This window comes from Patagioenas fasciata, chromosome 27 (assembly GCF_037038585.1).
Source record: "Patagioenas fasciata isolate bPatFas1 chromosome 27, bPatFas1.hap1, whole genome shotgun sequence".
NCBI classification, from domain to species: Eukaryota; Metazoa; Chordata; class Aves; order Columbiformes; family Columbidae; genus Patagioenas; species Patagioenas fasciata.
In genome coordinates this window covers 3,945,638-3,967,819 of record NC_092546.1, presented here as the reverse complement: position 1 = coordinate 3,967,819, position 22,182 = coordinate 3,945,638, and the positions used below count along the sequence as shown (strand labels likewise).

At 54.0% G+C, this 22,182-nt stretch overlaps 1 protein-coding gene across 4 annotated transcripts in view; it reads right to left on the bottom strand.

Moving 5' to 3' along the window:
- ADAMTS10 (ADAM metallopeptidase with thrombospondin type 1 motif 10) overlaps positions 1-22,182 on the bottom strand; it is a 43,265-nt gene that overhangs the window by 10,611 nt on the left and 10,472 nt on the right. For 3 of the 4 annotated variants that reach the window (XM_071799778.1, XM_065858413.2, XM_071799776.1), the window contains 14 exons: positions 21,535-21,858; positions 16,777-17,141; positions 12,377-12,536; positions 11,221-11,438; positions 9,859-9,942; positions 9,568-9,713; positions 8,152-8,195; positions 7,138-7,243; positions 6,844-6,990; positions 6,341-6,482; positions 5,564-5,671; positions 3,771-3,916; positions 2,877-2,940; positions 1,938-2,040 (listed from right to left, as the gene is read on the bottom strand). In XM_071799778.1, the coding sequence (XP_071655879.1) occupies positions 1,938-2,040; positions 2,877-2,940; positions 3,771-3,916; positions 5,564-5,671; positions 6,341-6,482; positions 6,844-6,990; positions 7,138-7,243; positions 8,152-8,195; positions 9,568-9,713; positions 9,859-9,942; positions 11,221-11,438; positions 12,377-12,536; positions 16,777-17,141; positions 21,535-21,622 (1,921 nt within the window). In that variant the 5' untranslated portion in view covers positions 21,623-21,858. The remainder of the gene's footprint in view (positions 1-1,937; positions 2,041-2,876; positions 2,941-3,770; positions 3,917-5,563; positions 5,672-6,340; positions 6,483-6,843; positions 6,991-7,137; positions 7,244-8,151; positions 8,196-9,567; positions 9,714-9,858; positions 9,943-11,220; positions 11,439-12,376; positions 12,537-16,776; positions 17,142-21,534; positions 21,859-22,182) is intronic. The other variant, XM_071799777.1, reaches the window with a different exon arrangement.

Here is a 22,182-nt window from a genome sequence, read left to right as displayed (position 1 = left end):
TGGCTCTCGCATCCGCCAAGAGCAAAATGAATAACTAAGTGAATAAAGCAAAATAAACAAACAATTAAAGCCACATTCCACGAGGTATCTGCTGACTGTTGGGCTCCGAAAAGCTGAGCTCAGCGCTTCTCGCTGGGGCTGTGTCTTGCAATCCTGGGGTCCGGGCTCTGGGACCGTTATAAATCACCGACAGGAAAACACGTCATGCTGGCCCCGTGAAAAACCTGACCTCAACTTGCCAGTGACCCGGCGGCTGGCGTCAGGCTGTCAGCGGGCGGCTTCTCCCCAAATTCCCGGTGGGATCGGTGCCCTCTCCAGCAGCCTGAAGAGCAGATTTGTGACCAGATGGAGGGCAAGAGCCCGGGGAAGAAGGCCACCAACAAGGATGGGTCCTGGGGGCTGCTCGTGCCCTTGGGGAGGGAGGGATGGACACCTGCCACCCCAGAGATCTCAGGGCACTGCTGGAAGAGCCCAGCAGGGAGATGATGGTGCCATCATCACCTTCCCGGTGATGGGCTGGGGGGCTGGTAGCACAGAGGCTGCGGGTGATAAACATGGGTCCTGAGAGCTAAACTAATGGTAAGAGGAAGACAAGAGGGGGCTGTTCCCCAGGGGTCTGATTTATGATATGGAAGAGAGGGTGGAGGTGCAAGGGATGCTCCTTGCTCACCCAGATCTACCTCTGACACCCCAGTGACACCAAGTGTCACACAATCCTGCTGGCAAGTAAAGAGGTGAGCACCGATGGTGCTGAAGTCATAGAATCACAGAACAGTTTGGGTTGAAGGGTTTTCCTGCCTGGGACACAGTGAATCCCTTTGACACCGAACAAACCAAACTGCTGAACAGCACGGCTCCTCGTGACCATTACCCACTGCCAACCCGGGGAGCTGAGACAGGGACCCCCCAGATCCGTTCAAACACAATTGTACCGATGCTCACAGCCTCCTGGGAAGGAGACACGTTTCACCACCTTGTTTTATGGAAGAGGAAGCTGAAGCAGAGAGAGAGAAGAAGGGGCTTTTTTGAAAGCCAAAGCAAAGATCAGTGTCAAGGCCAGATCACAAGTCAAGGGCCGATGTTCAACTGGCCAACCATCCTCTGGACTCCAACACTGGGCCATGCTTGGGGAAGAGAGAGGTCCAAGCGAGGGCAGGTCCAGCCTGCGGGGATGTCTCCCAACCTGACATCCACCGGGGTCTTTGTGTGACTTACTGCTTTGCAATTTTATTACATTTTTATTGATCCATCCCCTGCAGCCTCAGCACATCTGCTCCAGCTGCAGGAGCCCCGCTGGGAGGTTGTGCTTATTTACACAGCTGCGAAGGATTTCCCCAGTCAAGTTCATTAACTACATGAAGGAGACGCACTGTTCTTTCTCATTATTAAGAGATTTCTGCCTCCTGCCCCCTCTCCTCGCCTGACACTTGTGCAGGACGCAGGACTGACCTCGGGAAGAGGGCAGCAATGCTCTGTGAAGGATCCACCAGTTCTGCCTGTGCACTAACTGGAAGTTTTACCTGCCTGTGCAGCGAGAGCCACTCTTTTCTCCCCATCAGGTACCAGATATGAGCAACTCGCCCTCTTGTCTGTCTTCCTCTTTGCTCACTGAGCACTTAAGGAAACACTCGAGGAAAAAAATCACAACAGCTCTGATGCAGCTGGAATTGTTTCTAGCAGAGGAATGAAGTTACAGAGCAATCACACAGGGGTAAGTGACCCAGGGCGCGGTGGGATGGTCGTGGGCAGATGCCTGGAAGGATGCACATAGATCCAGGACACCCCAGGGACACAGAGCGGGCAGCCTGGGGGACATGGGCTAGTGGAGCTGCTGACTAAGAGCCCACCGGACCACTTGACATGTCCAGGCATAGAACGGCAGAGAGCAAAGCCCAGCACGGCCCCGCGCCAGGGGATGCTCAGCCCGCGGTACTCACCTCCACGGTACGTCTTCCAGGTGTAGTACTTCCCTCGGAAGGGGACGTTATCGAATTCGGCACACTGCAGCTCTCGGAAGTCCTGGGAGCCCGGCGGGCAGTCCTGCGGCCACACAGCCACTGATCACCCTGGGGGACCAGCCTGCCCCATCTGCTCGGGGGCAGGAGCTGCTGCAGGGCTCCCAGCTGTGACTAACACCAGCCCTCCTGGGACATGGATACCAGCCCTGACAACTGGATGCTGAGAATGGCAGGAGCATCCTTCCTGCAAAGCTAAACGCGATTTGAAGACTAACAGCACAAGCCATCGGGCCCCAGCGGGTCTGTCTGCAGATGCAACACTCGCTCTTGTGAGCAATCCTTTAAAAGCTTGGTGCAAACCTAGGGGAAGCAATGGGGAGCCATCTATTTTCCTCCCAACCAGCCTGTGGATGTTAAAACTACAATTTCCCATGTTCAAAGCTTCACTGAACTTCCCAGCACACTTATTTCTCTTTGCTCCCCTTGAGGTTTAACCCGTGGCCCTGGGAAGGGAGCTGTTTCATGAGCTGTTCTCTCCTGGTCAGCCCTGCACTGGCAGCGTGCGAGAGGCAGCGGTGGTCATGTCAGTGCTGCTCTGATCTCTCCCTGTTTTCTGCGTTATCTTTACAGACCCCTTCTTGATGCTAAACTCCTGCAGGTACATGCATTTCACCTGCCCTCCGAGCCAGCTTGCAGCCAGTGCAGCCGTGCATCGTCCTGCTTGACTTTCCCCACTGCGGGATTGCTGCTGGGACAGCCCCATTCACCCCACCAATGCTGTCACCTCTTCCCCTGGTCGCTGTCACCTCCTTCTGTGTGTCCCACAGCCACATTTAATGCCCCACAGCCCTGCCCGCCCTGCTGGCAAAGCCCTGCTGTCCCACCACTGCCCCTCTCCCCAAGCCCACGGGCACTCACGTCGGTGTTGCAGGACCGGTACCGCTTCCGCTCGCCCAGGCAGTACTTCCCTCCGATCGTGGGCCTGCAAAGCAGGGAATGAGACGGGAGAACCAGCTCAGGGCAGCGAGCCATGGCTGTGGCAGGCGGCTGCCCCAAGCTTGCAGGAACACCGTGGGTTTTCCCAACCCTGAACCACTGCAAGGACAGATCCTGCCTGGAGGGGCTATTGCAGAAGTGCAGTCCCCTAAAAATCTTCACACGCTCAGCTGCAAAGTGCACAGTGGAGTTGTACAAGTGGCTTTGGGTGTGAGGCTGCAGAGCCAGCACCAGCGGCAAAAGCACCGAATTGCTGTGAAAGGAGGACAGGGGCTGGAGCACAAGTGTGATGGGAGCGGCTGAGGGACCTGGGGGGTTCAGCTGGAGAACAGGAGCTGAGGGGAGACCTTCTGATCTCTGAACTGCCTGAAAGGAGCTTGGAGCCAGGGGGGTCGGGCTCTGCTCCCCAGGAACAAGCGCCAGGAGCAGAGGAAACGGCCTCAAGTTGCGCCAGGGGAGGTTGAGGTTGGATGTGGGGAACAATTTCTTCCCCAAAGGGCTGTGGGGCATTGGAACAGGCTGCCCAGGGCAGTGCTGGAGTCACCATCCCTGGAGGGTTGGACAGGCGGACATGAGGTTTTCAGGACATGCGGCAGTGCCGGGGCTGGGGGGATGGTTGGACTCCATGATCTTGAGGGTATTTCGCAACCAAAATGATTCTCGGATTTGTGTGCAGGAGCCAAGACCCTCTTAGGAACTGAGCACAGAGCTGCACAAGCACCCGGCTGCTGCCCTCCCCGCTGACCCGAACAGCGATGCGGTGCAGCCAGGACACGGCAGCGCCACAGCAACACGGCCACGAGCACATCCACCCACCGCGGGCTGTCACAGTGGCGAACGGATGACGATACACCTCCACCGCACGTCCTGCTGCACTCTCCCCAGGACGACCAGGCTCCCCAGGCACCATCCACGCCGGCCGGTCGGGTGCCGAAAGGTACACACTCCCTCTTGTAGCACCACTGGGGAGAGACAGAGCTTGTCAGGTGTTGGAACAGGCTGCCCAGGGCAGTGCTGGAGTCACCATCCCTGGAGGGTTGGACAGGCGGAGATGAGGTTCTCAGGACATGGGGCAGTGCCAGGGGTGGGGAATGGTTGGACCCGATGAGCTCGAGGGGCTTTTCCAACCAAAGTGATTCTGTGATTCTATTTAAACACCCTGAGCACACTGTCTGCTCCCTCCTCTAGAGGGGTCCTGGGTCAATCAGGGTGACACACGTTGTCACCAGGGATGTGTCACTGCCTATAAAAGCATGCGGCGATGAGTCCCAGGTGGCACCTGGATGAGAACTGCTGCTGCTGGGTGGCAAGACCAGGATCCCTGGGGGACACAGACACCTCCACCACCAGCTGCTTCCTCCCAGGATGGAGTTTTGTACACGCACTGGCAGTTCAAACTGCAGTTAATGTGCTAAAATGACCCAATCTGCAGAAGGTCCAGGTTAAAATAAAGTTCTGATCGTAACAACAGTGTTGTTGCGTCATCGTTCTGTCGAGGATCCCTAAAGAATCGGCCTGTGTCTGTCCTGTTGGTGACAGATGCTCACGCAAAGTTGCCTATAAAATACTTCCCTCGGACCTGGAAACGTCCAGCACCGCCGGAGTCAGCAGTGACGCATGGAGCAGGACAGCGCCAGAGCCGCTGCCGCTCTCTGGGCACGGTGCCGGACATGGTGCCTCGAGGGCTGAGATAATCCCAGGAAGGAAGAAACCACTGTGTGCTTCTTCCAGGGGCTGAGAACCCACCCTGGAGCTGCTGGCACAGCTTCTCCCAGCTCCTGAGCCAGCCCCATGGGCAGCGAAAAACGAGCCATGGCCTCCTAGGACACGCAGCTGGAGACCGTGCCCAGCAGCACCCACGGGTGCGACCCACGCAGAGGAGATGCTCTGCAGGCACAGCCTGGCTGGTGGCCCTGCTGCTGCTCCAGACGAGGTACTGGGGCTGCTGCTTTTGCAGGAAGGACAAAGGAGCCTGCCCAGCCCCTGCAAATCCCTCCATGTGCTCTAGGAACCTCAGAACATCTGTGACAGGCTCTGCCCTTGCACCCTGGCTGCTGGGAGCAGACCCCAGATGGATCTCCTGCAGCAACCACGGACACGTGCAGGCTGCAAGACCAGATCATAGAATCACAGATGCTTTGGGTTGGAGGGACCTTCCCAGCTCCACCAGTGCCCCCCCTGCCATGAGCAGGGACATCTTCACCAGCTCAGGGTGCTCAGAGCCCCGTCCAGCCTGGCCTGGGATGTCTCCAGGGATGGTTCATCCACCACCTCTCTGGCCAACCTGGGCCAGGCTCTCACCACCCTCAGGGACAACAATTTCTTCCTCATGTCCGGCCTGAATCTCCCTCCTTTAGTTTAAAACCATCACCCCTTGTCCTGTCACAACAGGCCCTGCTCAAAAGTCTGTCCCCATCTTTCTGATCGGCCCCTTCTAACTCCGGCCATCTATGGATGGTGGGGGTAGCTTCATGTTCAGGGAGGACAGGCTGGTGGGTGCTCTTAAATCAACCTCATGCTCACCAATGCAAACAACAACCCTGGTTACTGCTGGAAGAGGGATTTGACCACTCACTGTCATCTCGCTACGGCGCCCCAGGCTCCCTTACCCCCTTTTCAATGGTGTTGGTTTGGCAGATGGTCCCCTCGGCAGCAGGGATGCTGTTGGTTATGCAGCGATTGCTTTTGCTCAGACACCATAACTCACTGCAGACTTCCTGGAAAGAGCGAGATTTTGGGCGGAGAGAGAGGGAGGGAGGGAGGAAGAAAGAGACAAAGAAACAAAGCCGAGATTAGGATTTGCTTGTGCTCAGGGCTGCGAGGCCGGGGCAGCAGCACGTGGGTGCACTTGGGAAGCACCAGCTGGGCTGGGACACAGGGACAGGAGCTTTTTCAGCGTGATGCAGGGTGGCTTAGCTGGGCAGCTGTCACTCAGACGTACCTACAGCACATCGACCCACCTCACCTGGAAGAAAGAAGCTTCTCTGCCTAAGTTTGTGTGAGCAGCATCATGACTTCTAGTAAAGATCACGAAAAATACGCCTGTGAACAAACCCTCAACAAGAGGTTTCTGGATGAGGGGACTGCAGCTTGGCTTTCAGCTGCAAACCTTGGGGTCCGGCACCAGCCAAGGTATCAGACAGAGGCAAGAGACTAATCTGACCAAAACTGAGCTGGAGTCAACCTTTGTGGATGAGAAACAACCTTCTCTGTCCTCTCCCAGGGAACCAAGGCAAAAAGCTCACAGGGAATGTGCCAGTGCCCTTCATTTGAAGCACACGGCAAAGTGATGTGGGCAGCAGAGCAACAGTCCCACAGCCCTTTGCCCCTGTAGCCCCCATCCCCCACCCCCTGGGAACCGATAGTAAAGCAGGAAGGCTCTCTACCCCGTATTTACACTGGCGAGATTTAACTCCGTACTGGAAACGGCACTGCTCATCTGCATCGTAGGCCTGTCCTGGAGCCACTGTTGGGTAGATAAAGTCTTGTTTGGGAGGAGCATTGTTCAGGCATAATCCCATCCCGGAGCTGGAGACAAAGAGATGAGAATCAGAGCTCAGGAAGGCTGGTAGGAGGGTGTCGTGGTAGAGCCCCAGCGGCAGAACTGGATCTGCACACGCCTGAGCTCCCATGTGCTTGGGGGAATAACTCTACAGCCTCCTCCATCCCAAAGTGGTGCTGAGAAAGTGCTCTGAAGTCTTTCTGTCTGTGGCCTTGGGGCTGGGGAGCACAAGCTCATTCTTAGGTAACTCAGACAGAAGGTGTCATGGGCTGTGTGCTTTGGGGGTTTTTGTTGGCTTTAACCCCCTCCTCACAGTGACTGTGAGAGGCTGGAGGTGTGTGTGGGTTGCGAGGTAGAAGGAAAGGCAAGGTGAGGTGGATTCCTTACTCCAGGAAGCTGGTGATGTAATCCCTGCTGCACGTGGACCATACGAACGGGTTCGTCTTCATGGTGATGTGAGCAGCCATGAGCTTGGCCGTTTCTTGCCCGCGGGAGCCACAGCTGTTGCCAACCCCGTCGTGATTCATGCCAAACCTAGAGAGCATCACCAGGGCAAGAGCGAGATGATCAGCTGCTGCATTTTTGACACATCTGGATCATCTGTAGGAAGGAGTTTACAGCTCCCGTTGGCAGGAACAACCCAACGGCTGCTCCCAGGGACAATTCTGGCACAGGACTCACGTATGGCCAATCTCATGGGCGATGGTGAAGGCTGTGGCCAGGCCAATGTCCTCGTTGATGCTGCAGCTTCGCTCTCGTTCGCACATCCCGCCAACGGGGGCCAGGCCTGGGGAAGCCAGACGGAGCTGTCACACACGGGCAGCACAAAGCGTCTGAAGGGGACGTGGGTGGCGTTTGGGGACAACTGATGTGCTTCACACTCACTAACGCTGAACACGGCTGGTACCAGCCAGGATGCTGGTGGCCTCTTGGCCACCTGGGCACACACTGGCTCATGTTCAGCCAGCTTGGTCCTGGCTGACACCCACCATGACCAGGAATGCAGCCTGACTCCATCTGGGGGGCCAGATCTTGCAGAAATCCCCCTCAAATTGCAGCAGAGGATTCCCCTGACCCAGGGACACTGTCCCACCACCACGGGCTGTGCCCACCGCACAGGGCCAAGGAAGGAACAGCTTCTGTTAAAGGAACAAATCCCGACATGGCACCTCCGGCCTGAACCTCCCTCCAGGCACCTCGTCTGCAGCCACATCAGGTCAGAGATCCACCAACTTTTTCTTTTTAACTGCAGTGATTCAGAGCAGTAATCCCTCCCTGACTGCTTAGTCTAGACCAGGGCAAGACAAATTAGGAGCTACAGCCAGAGAGAGCTGCAGGGTCTGTCTGCGTCTAGCAGTTTAAATAAAGAACTCCCTTTATAGTCGTCACAAAAAAGAGTCTTATTTCTCTCTGCTAAGCCAGGAATACTCCACTAGGCTATGGACCAGCCCTAGATGCGAGCAGTTCTTAATCATCAGGCTGGACCTGACCCAGGGATATAACAGAGAAGCGTTCCAGAGCCCATCCGTCCTCCGGCTTGCTGTTTTTTAGAGTTTACAGAAGTAAGGAGGCTACACGGTGGAGCGGGCTGGAAAACACGGGTCTGTTCCTGGCTCCGCTGCTTCCCCCCATGCCGCCCTTGCTCGCCCCGCTCCCAAAAACGCGCAGCCAAAGGGGCAGCACAATCCCACCTACCCAGGGTGCCGCAGGGTTTATTCTTGTAGATGCAAATGTCGTATCTGCAAAGAAAGAGAATGCAGCATTAAGAACACTTGCAATTCTGACTGCTCCAAAACCTTTCGTAAGCACATCTCCATTTTACCAGCGTTGACATAAAAACTACTTCAAAACAGCACAAATGGCTCAAGCGACAATTCTGGAATGGAAAGCAGTGTATGTAACAGGTAAGATGTCTCTGACCTGTATTGTACAATGCTCACTTTCCCCAGATTTTTAAGGATAGGTCCTGTCCCTTAGCTATGGGGCAGTGCTAAACAGGGCCGGAGGTTCAGTTTTGATGAAATGTGGTTAAGTCAGCAAGGACAGTGTTATTCCAGCCTTGAAGGTCTTTGGGTGGGTGTTACAGCCACTGATCCCCTGGGAGGCCCCGGGCTCAGGGTCTGCCCCAGCAGCACAGGGCCGGTCTCCTGTCTGTTACGTCAAGCCCCTTGGAGCAAATCATATCAAACAAATATGTAATTTTGAATTTTACCGCCCCCCCCCCCCCCCCCCCTCCCGCAAACCAACAAAAAACCAAACAAAACCCCAAACAAACCACCAAGGAAAAAATTCAGTTTTAAAACATGTTCCATTTCAAAACTCAGTGTCGTTTCATAGAATCATAGAATGGTTTGGGTGGGAAGGGACCTGAAAGATCATCTAGTTCCAACCCTGTGCCATGGGCAGGGACACCTTCCACTAGGCCAGGTTGCTCAGAGCCCCGTCCAGCCTGGCCCTGACCCCACGATGGGTTAAACATAACACGTTCCTGGTGACAGCTCCTGTCCCTTTGGCTCCTGGCACAGGGTCCAAACCTCTCACCCCCAGCAGGAAACCAAGGGAGTGAAGAACATTTGTTACTCTGTTTTGAGCGAATACCAGTAATGCCTTCGGAGGCTCTAGTTTGACACATCCCTGCGAGAGTAAAAAAAGTCCGCAGCTCAGCAAGATGTTATCGGGAGACAGGGAATTTATTAGCGACAGGGCTGGATGCGCTGGTGCCGTCCAAGCCCGGCGCAGCCCCGGCGAGTCATCTCGGGTGAGCTCAGACATCTGCTGGGAGGCTGAAGGACTCGGAGCTGGCATTGGCATCCTGCACATGAAGCAGGAGGGGAGGAAAAGCAAACGCCGCAGCCCTGGGAGGGTGAAGCTGGGGCAGGAGGGCCTTTCACTCCTTCCTCGGTGTGTTCAGGCTCTTATCTCATGAGCTCCAGGGAGGGATGGATGCAACAGGGAGGGATGGATGCAACAGGCAGCTCTCAGGAGGTCTCAGGGAAGAAATTATTCCCCAGCTCCAATATGAACCTTCCCTGGCACAACTTGAAGCCATTGCTTGGACAGAGATGGAGGGCAGGGACACAGAGGACAAACCCCTAAGGAGCTCAGCCTTACCTGGTGATCAGCACTGCGGTGTCGTGGTTGGCGATGCCGTTCTCTGGGATAGCGTTCCCATTGCCGTTCCTGTTCACAATGGATTTCTGCCACTTGCAGAAGCTGTCCAGGGATTTCCCGGCATGGTGGTTAATCTCCAGGGTGGGCTGGAATGGAAGCAATGTGACAGTTGAGAGAATGTGGTGCAGATTGCACTGGGGGGACCTCCCAGGGGTGACATCCAGGGGGAACACAGACCCACAAAGGAACAGCAGAGACATGATGGAAGCGGCTCAGCAAAGCCCACCTTACCTGATCCTCGGTGAGCAGAATCAGCCGGGTCACCAGGATATTGACAATATTGCCCAGACTCGAGTCCTGGAAAAGTTTGGCAACCTGACCTCCAAGAAACAAGAAAAGACGAGTCTTAAAAATGAGCTCGCTGGCTGCGTGATGGTGCGATCGGCTGCTACACACTGAGCACCCGGCACTCCAGCCCCTCTCCAGCAGGTCCACATGTGTCCTGTGCTGAGGACTCAGAGCTGGACCAGCACTGCAAGGGGGTCTCACCAGAGCAGAGGGGCAGAATCCCCCCCAAACCTGCTGCCCACGCTGCTTTTCATGCAGCCACAGATACAATTGACCTTCTGGGCTGCAAGGGCACATTGCCCGGTCACGTCCAACCACGTTGACATTCCGCAGCACCTGCTCCTTGCCCACAGTCAGGTGGGGAACCCTGCGGTCCTGGCGTTACCCAGCCGCAGGGACAAAGCTTTGCTGACTTCCCATCAACAGGGAACGACACGGCATCTCTCAGAAATCTGCTGCCACACGATGGGTGTCTTACAGCAGACGAAACAGTTCGAAATGGTATTGTTTTAAAAATCTGGCATCTGCTTTAGAAATGCAAACAGAGCAAGCCATGAAAAGAGATCCTGCAGAGGACAGGACAAAGAACCATCACAGAGGGGCTTTCAGCCATTTGATGGATAACTTCCAAGCCTATCTCACCTCACAGGAGGATTCAGCACGGCCAATTCAGGCTGTTGATGCATCCAGCCTGGCATCCTGCTGCCAGCAATGACCCCAATGTGGTGCTGCAGGGGAAGCTCCTCTGCAGTAACGCAGAGCTGCGGGCAGCACCGTATGGAAGAACGAGGGTATTTCTCCCTTCCCCTCACGCGGATCAACCCCCAAGCGTGAGAGCTCCCTGTCCTTCTGCTTTCCCATGTGTTTCTCAGCTTGGCTGGCCCTATTTGCAATGCTAATCTGAGATGAGAGATGCTGTTCAGAGAAAGGGCTTTGTTCTCCCAGTTCAGATCTGGCCTGGAGCATGGTCAGAGTGGCCAGAGTTTCCCTCTCCTGCAGCGCATCCCCTGCACAACAGTCCCTGCATGCCCAGAGTATCATTGCTCAAGAGCAGCAACAACACGCCAGGATTTTTGACCCGAATGTCTCGCTCTGGGGATGGGGAGAAGCTACTTCCACCCTGGAACAGATCTGCTTTCCCCACTGCATTCCCTCCGCCCTGCTTGTGCCCTTGCAGGAAGAGCACGTGGCACCCTCTGCCAAACCCAGACGTTTGGGGTGAAAACCAGGATTTATTCCTGCCTGCTGCCGAGCGTGTGAGCACCTGGGGTCCCCCAAGGTCCGCGATGTGGTTATAACACTTACAATATTCATGATGGCCAGGATGTACTGCTCGATGTCCCGCCGCCCGTGGTACCCCACCATCATCTTGTCGGCCACCACCAGGGTTTCCACGTAGCGCTCTGTGCTGACCGACCTCTTCAGGGGCAGCTGCCCGCGCTGGCTGTGGTTGCCGGACGGCTTCAGAGGGGACGGCTTCAGTGACCGCAGCCACCAGTGCCTCCCCTTCCAGGGCTTCTCATCTGAGGAGGTAAAGAGATTTATTTAGCAGACATTGGGTAGCATGGGGAGGTGAGGGACAGGCTTGGTTCCAGGGAAGGAAAGGACATTGCAAGGCTCTTTGTGCACCAGGCCCAGACCCAGCAAATGCCCTTGTTGCCATCAGGTGGATCTGCTGAGTGATTCCTCCTGCAGCCCAGGGCCGCACATGGAGGTGGTGAGGCTGCACCTCAAATCCTGGGGTCAGTTTTGGGCCCCTCATGACAAGAAAGGCCTTGAGGTGCTGGAGTGAGTTCAGAGAAGGGCCTAGGTTGGCCAGAGAGGTGGTGGATGAACCATCCCTGGAGACATCCCAGGCCAGGATGGACGGGGCTCTGAGCAACCTGAGCTGGTGAAGATGTCCCTGTCATGGCAGGGGTGGCACTGGGGAAGCTGGGAAGGTCCCTTCAACACAAACTGTTCTATGATTCTATGTGCAATTTTCGTTCTGTATCAACATCTCCTGGAGCCCACTGTGACTAACCAGACCCCACAGCCCACCCTACAAGGCATCTTTCCATCTGGTCTCTAGCAGCAGACATGATCCTCAGTGACTAAAACCCAAAGACAAGTCTGTTCTGAACATGCGTAAGCTACAATTTCTCAATACCTTGTAAATTGGCCAAATCTGGGAGGATTTTCTTAAGAACAATAAGAGGCATTTTTTTTTCTCTTCTATCCCACGCTCTATTTACAATTTACAAGCCCTGCTGTGAAAAAGAGAGTACAAGAACTTTCTAGAGATCGGGCAGCCAGAAATCCTTAATATGGGTAAAAGCAAATACAGAAAACTTTCTTGACTGCGGGAGATAAATTTGGTTCTTTGCCATACAGGGCAGTGTGGTCCCTCAAAGCCTGGTCTACTGGGATTCTCCCAGCCTGCACTGGGATGGACTGGGCACGTGTTGGTGTGCATGGATACCTAGCACGCCGCAGGCTGCATCCATGTGTGGGTACTGGAGAGACGATCGCTTGTACACAACGTGGGGGCTGCCCTTGCCCTCCACCCCCGCGCTGACGTTGGCTCCCGGACTCAGCGGTTCAATGAAATATTCCTCCTCGTCCGCGACGATCACCCCGTGCTGCGGAAGGAAAGAGACGGGAGGCAATGAGAGAGGTGGGGAGAGAACCGGGTGACTTACTGGTGTCTTCTCATAATGAGCTTTCCGATGATTAACCACTGGATGTCTGGGGGCTGGAAAATACTTCTGGGAATGGGAAGAAATCCTTCATTCACGCACAAACACTGAACTATATGAACCTACAGATCAGAGAAAACCGAGCCAGACGGTCATGGATGCCTTGGGACATCTGTGTTCACTAAAGTCCTCTGGAAATCATAATCTTTCCTTGCAAAATTATGAATAAGTTGTTTCCTATTCCACCCACTTGGTTTAATTGAGAGCTGTCTGTGGGTTCCTAAATACCATAATTTCAACTAGCAGCATAACTCAGCAGTGAGATCTACCGCCTGTGCTTTCCAGCCGCATTGAAGAACCTTCAGAAGCAGCTCAGGACCATTACCGCCAGCTGGGAAACCCGGGCACAGAGCTGCAGAGAAGTGGAGATGTTCAAAGGCCTTTAGGAAACACACTGAATCTTTAAAATCCGAAGTCGGGTCTGCAGCACGGCAGCCAGCGGGAGCCACAATCTTCCTCTGCAGCCTGAAACCCGCGTTGTGCCCCACAGGCATCTCTGCCCCTTCTACACCTCTGATCAACCACCCATGAGCTTGTTCCTGCTCCCTTATTTGTTTGTTGGTTTTCTGCCTTTTTTAATGCTTTCACCAAACGAAGCTCAGCTGGGAGCCCGGACTTTGCTCTCTGTGACAGGACCCACCTGTGAGACAGTGACAACGGGGCAGGAGATGAGCCCAGCAGCATGAGCAGCCAAACCCATCATCTCCTTGCAAGTTCTGTGGCTGGTCCTACCCTTGCAGCAAGCTTTCCCCCTACCTAAGATACCTCAGCAACCCGAAAAACTCTGGCAGCCCAACATGACACAAGCAGAAGTTGCATCACTCTAACAATTCCCTCCTGGTATCGAATCTCACCTAACTCCAAGAAGTGCGGGTGTGCTATCGGCTCGACTTTACCAGCGAGCAACCACGGCACAGAAATGTGCTCGGGATTGCTCAACAGGCCAAAAAGTCACCCAAAAGTCTAAGAGCCACGTTTCCTGGCTGTCCTCCCACCCCCTGCATGCAAGCACAGCTCTGGGTAAAGAAACACCCTGATCCTGCCACCAGCTCTGCACCTTCCTTTGGATGCCACAGCACTTTACCAGCTCCTCTCTCCGCAAGGGAACAGGAGCCCCGATCTGCCAGGATGTAAAACATCTCGAGGTCATTGCATGGAAGGCACCACCTACGTAAGAGCGTTATTGCTGGGAGAGCCTCTCTGGGGTGGACACTGCCTCCGTCATCGGTGTCTTGCCCTCTCCCTCCCCGTCACGACAGCTGAATCGGGGCAGTGTGTGCGGAGAAGTCCCCATCTCCAGAGTGCTGGGGGATTTCCTTCTGCACCAGGCGCTGTTGCTCTTGGCTCAGCTCCACCGTTTCGAACACAAGCAAGGTACTGTGAGGTTAGCCTGGCGAGGGCTGCGGCGGAAAGCCGAGTGTCGGCCGGCGAAGCCAGCTGGCTGCCGCTTTGTGGGACGGGGAGAAGGAGGTCACCGCCGGCTTGGTGCAGAGCAGGAGGGGAGAGCACGTCTTGCCTAAAAACCATGTACTACTAGGAAAAGAGCAGTTCTTACTTAAACCCAGAGCCTCCGCAGAGGACAGGAGGCTCCACCGCATGCCTGGTGTCCTTCGGCAACTAAGCTCGGCCATCACACAAGGCTGAAAACTGCCCCATCACCGACCCCAAAGCCCGAGCGCTGAGGTCCAGCTGCTGGACGTGACACAAGACCCTTGAAAGGGGGTGGCGAGAAGCCCTTAGAGAGATCCCTGTGGTTTGTGGGGGAGTTAAACTGGATATCCTGTCTATGATTCACCCAGGTCATCTGCAGAGCAAGGATGGTTTATGCTATTAGCTTATAACCACACTTAAGAGCAGCCCGGCCACATGCTGCAGTTCTGCTCTCCCACCTCCTCGCACACACACGAGCAGCTCCATATCAACCTCAGCATCTGCCTTGCTCCAAGTGTTTAACATTCACACCAGCTTCAGGAGGGCTTTTCAAATGAGAGTTTCAGCACAGGGTGGAAAACTCGGCCTTTAAACTGTCCTTTGACGAGCTCTGAAACGAGAGGTGAGAGAGTGGCATTGCTCTCCTAAGGATGTCTTCTTCTTGCTGCCAGTTTTTGGGTGGTAGGACATGGGTCTTGAGCACCTGGTGAGATGAAACACGACTTCGCTTAACACAGAGATTTCCTGGCCCAGCCAGGCTGAGGCAAAGCTCCCTGTGCTGCTCCCCGCAGGCTGCAGTCGCTCACAGCTCCGCGGCTTTTGGAAAATGGACCGTTTTACCCTTTGCTTCCGACAACTTCAGCCTGGGTGACTTTCCCCCCCAATAACTTTGAGCCCTGGGTGACGGTGTGTGTGGCCAGAAGGACGATCCTACAGGATAGTGCCCAGATATTGGCTGTCCAAAGCTGGGGGTGTGAAAACAAAGCTGTTTACAGCACGACTGGACCGTCTGTTCCTGATCAACCAGAGCTCTGCAACAGGTCTTCTCTGGTGGCAAGCACAGCCCCAACTCCACCAGCTAAAAACACACCGGTCTCCTCTTGTCCAAATTCCCGAAATTATCATCCTCAGTAGCTCCAAAGACCGACCACCCAGTCCTTGCTGATGTCTGCAGCTCCCCAGGGCAGAGTTCAGCACAAGGAGAGGTTCCTGGATGACCCTCTCTCTTTTTTGGCTGCATTTTCCTCCAGACGGCTCCGGTACCTCTCCAGAGCTAAACGCAGCCTGGGGACTAAACCACCTCGGTACAAGGGCTGCCAGTGCTTGCCCGGGACTTGCTGCCCTCTGAAATGGGAGGGTGGGTTAACACCAGACCCCTCCTGAGCCAGCACACCCTCCAGTGCCTTAGCGAACACCAGTAAATTGTCCAGGACTTCAGCAGAGTTCCCTTATCTAAACAAAGGGCTAACCAGGGAACCGAGAGTTTACGCAGCTCTGATTTTTGGCCGTGAGATAGAAACATTAGAGTCTATGATATAATGAGTCAGATTCTCATTTCTGTTAATAACCCACAGCACTGTTCTGGCAGTGTAATTTAGCAATAAATCAAAAGTGAATGCATTCCCATTTGGAAGCTCTTCCACACTGCCAGAACACTGCTCAGAGGTGCGGCCGTAGCATAAATATGAATCTGGCCTACGGAATCTTTTTCTACATGTTACCCCTCCAAGGGAGCCATCATACTTGGGATTCACTAACAGGGTATGTTCGCTCCATCCCTCCATCTGGCAGGTCATGAAACGTGCCTTGTGAGCCAGAAATATCAGAAAAATCACAGAAAAATAAGGATGGAAGTCCTTAGTCTATTCTCAGTGCTGGAAGAGCCAATGAATCATACCTGGAGTATTTTTGAGAGGCATTTGTCTGGCCTGTTCTTATCTCAAATAATGCAGGGGCCATGCACTCTCCAAGCAATCTAGTCCTGAGCTCAGCTATCCTCACCACTTATGTCCACCGTTAAGCTTTCTTGCTGATATTTAAGACCATCTAGTCCTAGCTGCTAGTACACGCAAAATAAAACATTTGCACCATCCTTGCAGCAGCCTTGCTGTTTCTGAAGAACATCGTTTTGTCCCCTCTTGGAGTTCTCTTTTTCACGTTAAAAAACAGTGATTATTTCAGTGACTTCCCCCAGAAGTCCCATTTTTAGCTCCTGAAATCTGGGACTGGGAGCTCCAGGAATGTATCTGCAATTGTAAGGATCTGAATGCGCTTCTGATGCTCCCAGTTGTGCTGGGGAATTTCCCACCCTCCCGCATTTCTTCCTCACTAGCACATGCAGAACGCACCTCTTGGCTGCTGCTGTGAGAGAATGATGGTCTAGAGCCTTGATTATCCCATTCCAATTAAAATCAATGGAAAAACATCCACTGACTTATGCAGACAATGGAGTACAAGCCAAATACAGTTCAGGAACCCTCACAGATGTAATGAAGAGATGTGACCTTCACCAGCTTCAGTGCCCATATTTTAGCCTGACACCAACCCCACCCCTTCCCCACCACCACGGAGCCACCTGCTAGGACCCAAATCAGGTTGCACGTCTCCAGCAAAGACCAAAGAAGATGCAATATGCTCTGCTTTACAGACAGCTCTGGTTTTGCCCTTGGCTGGGCAAAATATGGAGACTCACCAGTCCATTGCAGTTGCTGATGGCGACCTTGGAGCTCAGGTACTGGTCCTGCAGGTGGCCGGCATAGTGGCAGTCCTCGTGGAAATCGTGTTGCCAGTCCATGCCATCTCGCTTCCAGTACTCGACGGTGAAGTGCTCGGCCAGGAGGTTGGAGTGCAGCGTCAGGTTGAGGAGGAACTGGGTTCGGTGGGCAGAGACTTTGTAGAAAACCTGCTGCTCGGACGGCTCGTAGGGCACAGAGCCCAGACTGCGCCGAGGGCGTTGCTTCAGCTGGCTTCTCACGTCGAAGGTGAGGAAGTCCCCGTTTTGGTCCACTTGGATGGGGAAGGCGATTTCATAGTGATCGAGGCTGGAGAGGAACTCCTCTGGGGAGGGAAAGCAACACACAGGAGGAATGAGACTGTGCAACGGAGTCAGAGCAAAGCACCGGGCCACTGTGCCACCGAACTTGGTGCTGGTGAGGCTACAACTTGAATCCTGTGTTCAGTTTTGTGCCACTCATCATCAGAAGGACATTGAGGGACTAGGAAGAGCGCAGAGGAGGTGACGAAGCTGCTGAGGGACTGGAACACAAGTGTGATGGGAGCAGCTGAGGGACCTGGGGGGTTCAGCTGGAGAACAGGTCACTGGGGTATCGATATGACTCAAGCCTACAGAGCACCATCATCTTCCTCTGCAGGTGATGGAGAACAACAGACAAGTCCAAAGGGACATGCAGGACACCCAAATTCTGGCCCTGGACTATCCCCCATCAATCCATCTCCGCAGGGCAGAGGGACTCAGGCTGCGCTCTGTGGTTTGGAGGGTTATTTTAATCTTGACCCTTTCAGCAATGAAGCTAATGAGGTCTCTTCAAAACTGGCCAGAACAAGCATTGGGGTGATGATGTATCAGGAGACAACAGCCTCGTAAGGAACTGCGGGGTTCTCCAGAATATCTACATCTGCCACATGGACCTGATCACTCTGCTTTGATAACAGCAGCACCAGACCAGCCTGCCCAGTCGTTCCTCCTAAGAGGCACAAAGACAGCGTCCTTGCAATGCCAAAATAAGAAAGAGGGTAACCAGAATTCCCCAGCTGTGCTAAAAAGGCAGCAAGAAGAAACTCTAACATCCCAATTCCCCAGCCAGGCCTCTATCTATGACACCATCCTGACCTCCTAGCTCAACAGCCTGGTGCTCTTTATCATATCAGCCTGGCTTAGCAGCTTCTCTTGGGTCACTTGAGTTTTTGAGCCTGTCTTACCACTTAGGAAATGTATTCTGGCAAGGTCACTGTCCAGAACATCTGCCTGCGCTCACATGGTAACGCAACACTTTTGGTTGTTAAAGAAACTGGTGTTCTGCGGCTTTTACAGAAATGTCTTATTTTGCAAGCAAAATATGATAGGGAGTGCCAGGCTGGATGTGACTGGAGGGCTGACAGCCCTCAGGGCCAGAGGCTTCGTTGGAAGATGTAAAATACCATGCATGGAGTGGATAGCTGCCCACACCACAGTGTGTTCTTCTGAAAGGGGTTTGCTCATGGACTGGGAGAGGATTTGCCCACTTTTCATTCGGTAAGATTCTTACTGCGCTTTCTGCGTCCTATTTGTAGTTGTTTCTGAGTGAACAGGAGGGGCCGGGCTGCTCCAGGGTGGCTGCGTTTCCCCTGGCTCCACAGCACCCATCTTCAAAGCCTTCCCAGCCGTCATAAACTTGGACTCCAAATTACACTCTCACCACATGGCAGCACTGGAAAATTTCCTTTTCCTCTAGTGTGTTTTCCAGTGTGGGAGCCTGACCGAGCGGTTTCCTTGGCCACCGGGGATGGGACAGTCCTTCCCAGCTGGGTTTAGGGGTTAGCTCCCATCCTTCCAAACCATAAGCGCTTCTGGCACCTCTCCCTTGCCTCAGCAAGCCAGAAATAATTATTAGCTCCAGCTTCTCCCGCATCACAGCACCTCACGTGTGATGCAGCCAGGCAAACAAGAGCGACTACTTGCACTTAAGCAATGACCTCGTGCGTGGAAAGATTTGCTATCAGAAGGGTCTTGTTTTTCTTTCTCCTTCTCCGCAGTCCATGTGGGCTTGCAAAATAGTGAGTTGGAAGGAGGCTTGTGCATACACAAGGCTTGAAAAGCCCTGGAACCCTGGGCTGCGGTCTCTGATCCTGACCTGCAAGGTACGTCCAGGAGGAAAGAAAGTCCTGAGGTTGTGTGAGAACTTGCTTTTGCTGTGGTGCTGGGCACTGTGTGACCTCTCAGGGATGTCACTCTGGAAACTGAGGCACAGGAGGGTCTAAGCAGCGCCCTGCATCACGGGAATGTTTTAGGAAGAGATGCTTTAGGATGCCACAAACAGAAAAAATAATAAAGGGAGACTTTCAACACAAGGAAGAAGTCAGTGTCCTCACCCAGTGTTACTGCTGGCTCCAGCCTCTCCTCTAAAAATGTAAAAGATTAGATTAAGTTCTAAGAGATCAGGATTTCCACAAAAGCCACCATGTGCCCTCCGACCTCTCAGCCACTTCACACTGTATTAATAGATCCTGGCCTGAAGCACGGAGTCCTGCACCCGCCGTATCAGGAGGCTTTGCGCTGGCAACGAGCAGCCTGGTGTTCCCAGATTGCTGTCACACTGCTCGGGAAGAGGGGCTATAAAAAGCTTTTCTCCAGGAAAACCAACCTGTGGCTGGGCAGGACGGTGGGTGCCCCCGAGGGATCACAAACCCCCCAGAAAAGGGGAAACCTGGGGAGGAGGGATGCGCTGTGGGGAGAGGATCCTCATTGCCCCACTTTTGCTGCAAAGGGAGCCCAGAACTGCAGGGACAGGGATGACAGAGGAAGAGAAAGAGAACAAAAAGAAGAGAGACGAAAAGAAGAAAAGAAGGAAGGTTGAAGTGGAGGAGGGAGGATTTACTTCCCTCCTTTTGTGCTCACTATTGCCTCTCTCATCACAGAGCTGCTTAAAGGATGAAAAGGAAGCAGATGTTTGCTCTGGTCTTGTCACAAGAGCAACGAGGAGCTGCAGCTGCAGCCCAGGCACGATTCCTAAGGGATGGAAAACACTGTGGGATCTCATGGCTTCATTGTGGCAGTCCCAGGGCGAGGGTCCATTGACTTACATGTGACTCTGGAGCACCAAGATCAGCCTCACCTACCGTTCTACAAACCAGGGAATGTCTGATCTATACCTACAATTAAACTAAGGTACCAGCAGAAAACTCGCTTTACATTAAAAGCCATTCAGCAATGCTGAGCATGTGCTGAATCCTTGGACAGTTGTTTCAGCCATCAGTCCCTGCACTGTTAAAAACTGCAGCCCGAGCATGCACGTTACATCTGAATCTTGTTGCATCCCTGCTGGCTTGAAGAGGCTGCTATTCCCCACAAAGATAATTACAGCTTATAACTACGATACCTTAATCTTTTTCCTGCATAAAACAAATACGCTGATCTGGAATTGTGAAACAGGGCACAGGAATCTTGCTCCACTGCTAACTGGGACAAGTCACCGGGCCAAAATCAGTGGCTTGTTGAAAACACTGGCCTACATTCTCCGTGGCTCCAACTGCTAAGAGGTGATAACAGCATCTCACCCTCTTGAAAGGGTGTTATGAGGATTATGTACTTACTATCTCAGCAGCCTGGTGAAGAGACGTGTTGAGTAACATCAATAGCCTGACGCCAACCGTTTCGGACGCAGGGAGCCTAAAAAAGCGCTTTGGCAGCAATAGGGACTCACGGGGCAGCCTGAGCTTTGGGACTGGATGGGAACGGGGAGGGGACAGACTTCAGTCCCCAGCTTGGTGCTCCAGCACCATCATGGGCTGGGACTCATCCCCCAGACCCATCCAGGGGAAGCACAAATGCGTTAACTGGAATTCGGTTTAGACTGAGGCGTCTTAGCAAGCGGTGCAGGGGCTGGCGAGGGAGGGTTTGAGCGGACGGAGGCGATCTGGCAGCAAAGGCCTCGTCAGAGCGTCGCTGCAGATGGAGGGAGGTGTGAACTGATGGACACGGGACGCCCAGAACAGTCACCTCAGGCACTGCCAGAGGCTTTGGCAAAAAAGGACCAGAAATCGTGTTTGTTTCAGATTCGAGAAAATCCGCCTGCGTAACCTTGCGTGTCGCGAAGCTCCGTGTCTGCCTGCCCCTCGTTTCGCCCAGCACAGCGGTGCCTCCTGTTTAGCAACGAGACAGCACTCAGACCCAGGGTGCGTGTGGCTTTTGGTTACCCCCATTCCTCTTGCCAGTTCTGCTTCACAAGACAGCCCACGGCCACCGAAACTACAGCCTGATGGCACTGCATTAATCAACAACGCGGGTACATCGCTGACTTCGGCCCTGCTGCAATTAACCCAGGGGGACTGGACTAGATGATCTTCCGAGGTCCCTTCCAATATCTAACATTCTGTGATTCTGTGAACAGCCCCAGGTCCCTCAGCCGCTCCGGTCACACTTGTGCTCCAGCCCCTCACCAGCTCCATCGCCTCCTCTGTGCTCTCTCCAGCACCTCAATGTTGTTCTCATGATGAGGAGCCCAAAACCGCACACAGGATTCAATGTGGGGCCTCCCCAGCACCCACTACAGCAGCACAATCACTCCTCTGGTCCCGCAGCAGGAGAAGCTCTGCTGCAGCACAGCGAGCAGATTTTGAGGTGTCTCCAATACACCCCAGCACAACATCCCCTGATTCCTCCCCCGGGGACAGCATTAGGGTTTCTGCCAGCAGAGGTGGGTAGATCCAGCTCCCTCCCCACGGCGATCCCTACCTTGTGACTGGAATGTGTCACCGGGGCAGTTGCTCAGAGCCGCGGTGAAGATGACAGTCCATGTGAGAAGCCTCCAAGCTATTGCCATGGTTAGCGACGCTGGTCTCGGTGCAGGGAGTGTTGTGCCGGCTCAAAGGGCGCTGTCCCAACATGTCTCTCCCTCGGCCACCCCTTATGTCGAGACAGGAGTCCTCGGTCCCTCCGCAGGCATCCTTGGCCGCTCCGTGCTCTCCCCAAAGCAGCGAGGCCGGTGATGTTCTGCGGTTCGCTGTGCTGGGGTCAGCATGGGCTAATTCGAGGCGCAGGCTGTTGGTGGCATCACCCCTGCGGAGGAGAGAGGGGGGATGAGCGAGCGGAGAGATGGGGAAACAAAGGATGGGGGAGAGACACAAGGGAGAAAATGGTGTGGAGGGTGAATGAGGAAAGCCTGATCTTTGGGAAGATGGAAACGAAGAAAATAAAGGAAGAAAAGAAAGGCAGGAAGAAAGAGGAAAGGACGGGAAGCAAATGCAATTGAGTGCATCAGTTCACAACAGTGGAAAGCCATGTTGTCCTGCTATGGGGACACTGCACGCCTGGGTGCTCTCCTGGGGACATTGAAGGGCTGGTATGTACCTTATAGCTGAGGAAAGGAGCTCAGAATAAATG